The sequence below is a fragment of the Ruditapes philippinarum genome, unplaced genomic scaffold (assembly GCF_026571515.1).
Source record: "Ruditapes philippinarum isolate M1 unplaced genomic scaffold, ASM2657151v2 ctg1301_1_1_1_1, whole genome shotgun sequence".
NCBI classification, from domain to species: Eukaryota; Metazoa; Mollusca; class Bivalvia; order Venerida; family Veneridae; genus Ruditapes; species Ruditapes philippinarum.
Window position 1 is genome coordinate 177,001 of NW_026852304.1, and position 9,116 is coordinate 186,116.

Below are 9,116 nucleotides of genomic sequence, written 5' to 3' on the forward strand. Positions count from 1 at the left end.
AATAATGATGATATTTGGGTGATACATGCAGTCTTTACATCTTATATTATCCTAGGATTCAGGCGTAAATAATTTTTGCTTATTTATATCATATGCGCTATTTCGTACTCGTATGTGGTTTTGAATGTCGAATTTCCGAACAGAAGCACATAAAAGGTTATCCCAAGGGTTGTTGTGGCTTAGTATAAAGACAATACACCTAGAACTTAAAAAAAAGTTATGATCAAAGTACAAGTTTACGGACGGCAACGCCGCCATGACTGTAACAATACCTCTATTATTTTTTTCTTTTAAAAAAAAAAATAATAACGTCGAGCTAAAAATTGGAACTGGACTGGAACCCAGGCTAGTGAAATATTACCAATAAACCCACAGAATGTAAGAAAGAAAACAAAAAACAAAGTCTTGTATTAATGTTAGTGTTTTCGATTTATTCAAAGCTGCACAGTAAGTCATTACATAAATAACTATAAAATGTATATAAATATCAATGGAATGCTATAAATCTTATAAATGCTCTGTAACAACAAAACGTCACAATCTTCTATCACATAAAAACAACAACATCAACAACAATAAATTGCATTACATTTACATTGCATGTCAGTTACTATAAAATTTACACCAGTTTTTATACATTAAAATGTTGTTTTTTGTGTGCTAAACTATTAGCCTAATAAACAAACAGAGACTTACATTTGATTCACGTTTAAAAAGGTTGCAAACTACTTTTTAACAAGTTAATTAAAATCCAATAAATGTGTCTTGCGAATAAGTTCTATTTCTACAATATCAAAGCTTCTCTTCGCACAAATTAAAGAATGAACAAAATATAAAAGAAACATTTGGATAGGTCGTTATGAAGCACATTAAACATTGAACAAGTAACAGTTTTGTTCTCCCATATTGCCCAGTAGTATGAAGTTCTCTGTTCCAAGACATAATGAATAAAACCAATAAAATATGTCAAAGAAAGAAAAGGCCGGGTTGCATTTGTATACAAAATATCATTGACTATTTACTATTGACTATTAATGTCGAAAATTTAAATCAGTAAGTAAACAGGAAGTGGATGAGGTATGGGACCATGTGACAATGCTGCATGCCAAATATCAAGAGGATGTGATAAGTAGTTGCTGAGAAAACTGCTACAAAATTTTTTCTCCCCGTCGACAGACATTCACCATACTATTACCCGGGTTTGCACCTGTGCTAACCGGCCAAAATTAAAGTATTAAGCTCAGAGGCCGATTCAAAAGTGGTATTAGTGGCTCATACCATTACTATTGCATTGCTGTTTATATGTAATAAGTGAAAAGTCGTACAATGATCCCAATCTTTTTTATATTTATCAGAGGTTAATTAGACTTCTGTGTATGGAACGAATACTTTATGACCATCCTTATGCATTACCTCCGCTTTTAAGAGTAAATAGGCTAGAACATTGAAACTTAGGGCCATGGGTTCAAACCCCAGAAGGGTCAAATTTTTATTTTTATTTCTTTTTATTCTTTTACCATTATTTATGTATCTCTCATATCTCTTTTGGGAAGAAAAAAAAGTGTTTAATTTTGATTATATAATTAATATAGGTATTTATTGGCTCAATAATGCTAAATGCAATACTAATGAAGTTCAAGATACCTTTCGTTCATTAACAATCAATCCACGGTACGGATAAACAGTACCTGACCTTGGCATTATTGCAAAGTTAACCGTGATACCGCTAGTGATAGTGTATTTTTGTATACAAATGGGAAGTGAAAGTTATAACTGACATCCCGAAGTTAATTAAAAGATCGGAGTTGAATACTAATACATGTACATCTGTTTACATCAATATATCAACATAATAACATACAAATACATGTACACAGTATATTTATATGGGAAACTATAATTCCGGATTTAATTTGGATAGATGAAAATACACAACATCTGACATACCCGTTTTTAACGAGCTTAGACACAATACTTAACAATACCACTGTGAACATAACAAAACATCATTCAGAACGTACAAATAATTGCATAACATGATTTAACATTTCTGCAATAGTGATATGTTAATTTGATTCCCTTATCTTATAATGTGTTTTTTTAATAAAGTAAAATAAGGAACAAATAAAACAGCACTAAAAGTTAAACTATTAATTCTGAAAGATCTGTTTCCTTGCACATTATGCACAAATATATGCACAAATATTAGTAATATAAAATTAATATAGAACAGATTGCAGTAAAGTAGTAACAATAAGTGAAAAACAATTATTAACATAGTGTATATTTCGAACAACAAATACTTTTCGGTGGGGATATTTTTGGGTAACTTACTTAAGAGGATAACAGAAAAATCTTTGAAATCAAAACTTGCGTCAGGGAGAGTGCTTTGAGTTTTTCTTCCCTTTTGTGTGGCTTATTTTCATTTTACTCGATTAGTATTTGAAATATATTGCATAAACACACTTGGATATCAAATAAAGACACCAAATTGAAGTTGTGCAATAGACAAAGTAGTAGCTTAGTTTATCATTATGGGAATTCTTTTCACTTCATCATTGTCTGATCGATATAAATACTATCTGTCACATGTTGCGGTTCCGATCCGAACCGCAAACATAAGTCAGATACTCTTTCTTGCATATTATGCCATATTCGATCATATTTTAAATTCTTTACCAGTCCTCAATAAAGGCATTTTCCGTGGAAATTAATGGCATTTCACCAGGATATATTTTCTTACAATAGAGTATGAATTTACATCTTCATTAATCACGACAAAATGAGGTCATCCTAGGCACGCAATTTGATTCTTAAATACGTCAAAGTGACACAATTGTAAAGCACGCGACTCAGCTGGCACCCATGCCGGATGAAATCTCAAACATGGAAACGCCAGGCTGATATACAAGAAATCAAAATCACAGAATGTAAACTTTTAGCATCAAACCAAAAAGTGTTCATAATTTACTTTTTTCTGTTGAAAAGACTTGAGATATTAGCTTTTGTTGTAGACTCTTTCAGTTTATTCATCATCCTGGCTTTCATATCTTCCCCTGTTGCTGCAAAGTTTCCAGTAAAGCTTGAGCTTCTGAAAAAGGCAAGATCAAAATTGAAATAAATATGGTAAAAGTACATGTATTTAAATAAGGAAAAATGTTTGATTTTACGTTGTTTGATTAATGTTTGTTACTAATGAATACATTGAAATGTCAATTAAAAATTAGTGTTTTTACTGAGGAATAAGTTGAAGTTTAAGAACAAATAAACTTAAATCAACAAATTAAAGATCACATGGTTACTTTCTAGTTTAACTTGCAGAGGTAGATCCAACTACCTTCCGTTAACTAGCTTGATAAATTTCTAAGATTAAAGAATCCAAAGTCTTCCGCGGGATCCAAAGTATTCCTCGGGATGCAAACCCATACAGATGAGGGGGTCAGTGATATGAAGTCAGCAACCTTAACCACTCGACCACGAAGGCCTTAATAAACCTAAGTTGTTTCAGCCAGAAACAATCCACAACATGAATGACACCATCTGTTGCATTTTTCTGAACACATCTGTTGACAGTGATTCTTCACCCTCTATACATATATTTGTCGAAAAAGTAGTCATGCAAAGCACTAAACCAATCCCTGACAGTCAGGAGTAGCAAAAGGATTGCAACAACTTGGAAGTCAAACATAAATAAAAGGTTAAAATAAATAAAAAGGCAGGTATCAACCCATAAGGAGTAGGTTGAAAAAAGGATACTGGTTGAGAATATTTACCATTTAAACATGTTGTATCATAGGAACCTATATCTGTAAACATTTGGTAATGTGATCGATACAGACTATATTATCACTGTCTACTCCACAATATTCATTAATAAATCTACCGATATTATTAAATTCTACATATCAAAGGTTATTACAAAATCTCAATCTAGGGAGAAAATCAGTATTTGGAATTATTTTTTGGCGGTGTTTTACATTGCAAGAACACAGTATGGCGACAATATTCCAGGCACAAACGGGCACCCGAGTAGAACCATCGACATTCCGTAACCTAGCTGTGTAGCTTCTCACATGAAAGAATCCAAAGTCCCTGTCGGAATTCGAAGCCACAGCGATGAGGGGCAGGTGGTTTGAAGTCAACGACCTTAACCAACTCAGTCAATGACGCCCCTTGGAATTACTCATAAAATGGTACATTGCTAACTGATTGCTATACTCTGTAATAGCGAACAACGAATATGGCTTAAACATTATTCCAAACACAAACGGGCAACTGAGTAGATCCATCGACATTCCGTTACCTAGCTGTATAGCTTCTCACATGAAAGAGCTCAAAGTCCCTGTCGGAATTCGAACCAACAGCGATACAAATAGTTCTTTGTAACTTTTGAAATTCTGCATCTCCTTTATTTACTAAAGCAAGCCTTATAGCGAAAAACGAATATGGCTTAAACATAAACCAAAAGTTCCTTGTATCTTTTGAAATTCTGCAACCCCCATTTTACTAAAGCAAGCCTTAATGATAGTCATTAAAAAAACTCACTTGTCAGCTGGTCTGGATGTCTCAATTTTAGACTGATATTCTTTTATCATGGACGCTATAACTTCCTCGTGTTCAGGCGCAATCTGGGACATATCCTGTTTCAAACATCTTAGTCCAGGTAACATGGCTTCCTGAACAAGCTGGTAATTGATAACTATGCATATATCAAGGTTATACTAATTTTGAATGCAAAGATTACACATTATTAACGTTCTTACATATTGTTTCTCTCCTTCATTATGAAAATTCAACCACAATCAAGCTAATAATGAATGTCTAAATGTTAGATGGTCAGTCCAGATAATAATAAATGAATGTTAAAGGTCAGTCAAGCTTTTAAAGAATGTCTGAATGTTAAATGTTCAGTCCAGCTTATAATGAATGTCTGGATGTAAAACGGCCAATCTTACAAATAATGAATGCATGCCTGAATGTTTAATTGTTCTTCCAGCTTAAAATGATGGTCTGATTGTAAAATAGTCATTTCAGTCAGCTTAAAATGATGGTCTGACAGTAAAATAGTCATTTCAGTTAATAATCAATGCCTGAATGTTAGACTGTTCGTCCAGCTAACAACGAATCTCTGAATGTTAAATGATCAGTCCAAATACTAGATCCGTTGCTTATATTCATCAAATCAATCATACAGATTTTCTTTATTACAGTCATTTACATACGATTCACAAAGCAGATGCCTGACATAAATATTTATAAAACATCTCAAAGGATCCACTTTACGCAATTACACATTGTTTATCAATATTATACATTTTTCATTTTCTTAATGTTAACACATATTTCTCAATTAATATTGTTTTGATTTGATAAAAAAAAATTCAAAAGAATTTCCTCTCTCACATGATAATAATATTCAGTAATTGCCTTTGAACCTAACACATGGTATGTTATTGTTTTGGGAATTGTAAACATTTACAAAAATTGGCCGAGTAAGCAGAACACAACAATTCAATATATAATATTATAAATATATGTTCTCCGCTTAAACAAAAATACTATCTAGGACAAAAGTTTGAAAGCAATGTTGTTTTGAATGAGACTTTTACGTCATTGGAGCATAAATCAATGTAATACTATTTCGTAAACCTATAATTTTAATGTTGATTTGTTAAATATTTGTTATTTGATATTAGTTTTGTTAGTACTTTTTGCCCTGGGCAGACTGCACATGCGCGAAATGCTATATCCGTTCCTATGGAAATACTAGTATCGTATTGTAAAATGGTCAATACAAAACCAACATTTTGTAACGTCATTTGACAAGGTATGAAGTGTTTCGGTTATGTTTTATAGGTTTTATATCCGACTTATTCAAAGTTCGATTCCGCAATAAAACAACCTCAATAAAAATATGTTCAGTTATTGCCCATCCACTCAATAAAAAATTATTAGAATATCACCAACGTGTGGGAACAAAAGTCTCCTAAAATATGTCGTTTTTTTTTGTATGTTTAAAAGTTATATATGCAATAAATAAACAATATATAAAAATGGGTAACGTGATAGCACATTGCTTTCTACAGAAATGTAAAACCTAATTTAGATTTAGAATACAACAGCGTTTAGGAAGGACTGGAAAAGTGATTTCTAGACATAATGTCTGCTAACGTTACTAAAACTTTTTTGTGAATGTTGCACTTCTTTCAAATTCATCTTAAAAATATATTTCAAATATAAAGCAAACTCCTTTTAAATCATAAAAGCAAAAACATGCCGTGAATGTCTGCTTAAACTGACACTATTACTGTCGTCGTGGCGGACAAATGGACTGGCAATGTTTCATAATTTAAAATATTTAAGGCGGAAAATGAATCATTGCAAAGTAGATCAAGAACATATCACAGTACACAATATGCGAGTTGAATACCGAATAGCATAATATAGAATATATCTTGAAAAAACACATTCTATTGAACAAATTCATGTCGATTATATATATTGTCCACTGCTGTCTTTTGGAAAAACATAACGAAATGGCAATGATGGCCCTAGATCGATCGTCTGTCATTAAAGGACCCAAATCCGATTTAACTGATAAATGTACATATCCTCCATCTGTCAAACATGTAGTCAAAATACACACTAGATACCTAGGCTCAAGGTATTGCACTTTCGAAGAAAGTTTTTGATATATTCTATTTTATCTTCAGTGACCCAGATATGCTATGGAAAGAAACTAGTTGAAAATATTCAGAGGAACTAAAACTAAATGCAAGGAGCATTTCTTCTGAGATTCGTCAAGTTTGGCGTGTGTTTCAGAGAAAATGTCATTAGAATCAATTGTTTTCGACGAACAATGAACAGTTAATGGTCTTTATATATTGCATCACATATGACGCAGAAATAAAGAACTACCAAAAACTTCTTAAACATCAGGAATACCAAACAAACGAAACTGAACCTTTTGAAATCTAAAACATAATGCGCCTTGAACGAATGACAAAGATAAAGGATACAGCAACATGACAAAGCACTGTAAGCCTCAAATAACTGCAGAGCCATTTCCTTTTTCTTCACATCATTTGTCTGATTGTTGTTCTCCAATGCCATTGCTGTAAGCCGTGGTAACATGACTGAAAATAGACAAAATAAAGGATATTCTATTTTGATTTTGTTCTTTAAACTTAGCGTTGTTGTATGATATCTTGTTGAAATAGCACACAATAAATAAATGACTAAATTAGAAAAACATGTCAAATCATTTGTATATTTCTTAGATCTTTGAAGTATTACTGAAGAGCATATCATAAAAACAGAAAAAATGATACAATAAATCAAATCCATACCTTAATAACAAAGCAACAACAATTTAAGTACATTTCAACAACTTGACCAAAGTCAAAGTCAATTTAAGGTCAAAGTCTCATCAAAATAATTCAACATCTTGGTGTTGTCATATGAGTTCTTTGGTACAAGTATGAATTAAATATGTAAGTAAATAACAAAGTTATGTCAATTAAGCAAATTTCAACAATTTGACCTTAACGGTCGAACTTTTTCTTCGAAAACATTTAGCTAAAATACTGCCCGAGTCTACAAGATAATTACATTTTAATTTCTAGTACAAACACCTTTGACCAAACCGTGCCTGCGATTATCGCGTTACCAGATTTTTGTTATTATACTCAAAAAATTGTACTATGATTAAAAAGAAGTAAATCACTTTCGTGAGCCAATCTTATAAATCAAAACGTATAATAAACAATGTAAAATTTTCATACACCAAATTTCTCCCTCAAAGGGATTGATCAATAACGTTCGCCAAAACGAACTTTAATGGAAATGAGGACCATCAAAATTATCGGATCATTCATGATAGTATAATTCTAGAGGAAGATGAGAACTAAAATCAGACATATACATGGTTCTCAACTCAATCATATCAATTCCTACCAAGACAAACATCGAATACCATTTAAAAAAATAAGGTTTTACTTAAACATATACTATGCTCATCTTTGGGTAAAACATTTCTGTTGCAAATTGTAATTGAACTGTAGTAAATGTTTCCCGAATATGTCTCATTTGAATATCACAAACTATGCTAGGGACACTGCATTCCTTATTACTTGTCAAATTAATTTAGTCTATTCTCATAAAAACTGCCAGTTTATTTAATGACACTATGCAATCATATTGTGATTACCTGTTATGTGTATAGTTTAAAACGTAACATATTTTGTGTTTAATTAGTTTTTTTTCAAATATCAAATGTGAGCATATAATATCTTTAAAACAAATATAAATTACTGTGGTTAAATCAAATATATAAATTCAGACAATCAAGTTCTCTAAAAAAGTTGGATGCCTTCAACCGAATTCCTTTATTAGTTTGAAATCGAGCTATGAAAATTACATTTATTTCTCAAGTAACTTATGTGATATATCTAGAAAGGATTCTTGTTTTCTATGTTGACTGTATGTTGACATTATATTCTAGAATCAACATTTTATGCCGATTAACAAACATGTTTTGGATACGAAACAAAAGAATAATAACATATTCCAGTCCTACAATATTTATACTATCTAACTAGTAATTAACAAGCCGAGTGTATACACAAGGGATACATGACCGCCTTTCTCCTTAGTAAGTATGAAGACTATAATCACATTGTTCCACAAGCTAATCTTGATTAATGTTTACCACAGTGGGGAGCACATTTATATACAACATTTGTATTTATTGTATCGCTTCAATCGTAATTAAGTATGACACTAATCGAATTCAATTAAAAGCTGTAGCAAATCTAATAAAAGTGTAAAGTCGTAACAACTTATGATGCAAGACTTGCATATAAATGGATTATTTTGTACGGGGTCTTGAAAGGTTTCTTTATCAATGTATACCAGAGACTTGCTCCTTACATCAGCATTTAAGAAACAAAGCACCAAAGGAAATTTATGTGATAAATAATTTTCAATTGAATAAGGATTTGAATCATACAGTAGCATTATAGTTAATTTTACTTTTTTTCAAATTAAAAACTTACTTGAAATAAGTAATTACTAGGAGGATCTAAATCATTACAGTGACAATATAGTTATTTCAT

The 9,116-nt window shown here is 31.6% G+C and overlaps 1 protein-coding gene across 5 annotated transcripts in view; it reads right to left on the reverse strand.

The window, feature by feature from the left end:
* Positions 1 to 2,303: 2,303 nt before the first annotated feature.
* The window catches only part of LOC132755918 (RAB11-binding protein RELCH homolog), a 100,774-nt gene continuing 93,961 nt past the window's right edge, over positions 2,304 to 9,116 (reverse strand). For 4 of the 5 annotated variants that reach the window (XM_060746867.1, XM_060746875.1, XM_060746860.1 and 1 more), the window contains 3 exons: positions 7,020 to 7,136; positions 4,546 to 4,699; positions 2,304 to 3,091 (listed from right to left, as the gene is read on the reverse strand). In XM_060746867.1, coding sequence (XP_060602850.1) covers positions 2,968 to 3,091; positions 4,546 to 4,699; positions 7,020 to 7,136 — 395 coding nt within the window. In that variant the 3' untranslated portion in view covers positions 2,304 to 2,967. Of the gene's footprint in view, positions 3,092 to 3,148; positions 3,807 to 4,545; positions 4,700 to 7,019; positions 7,137 to 9,116 lie in introns of those variants that run through there. The other variant, XM_060746888.1, reaches the window with a different exon arrangement.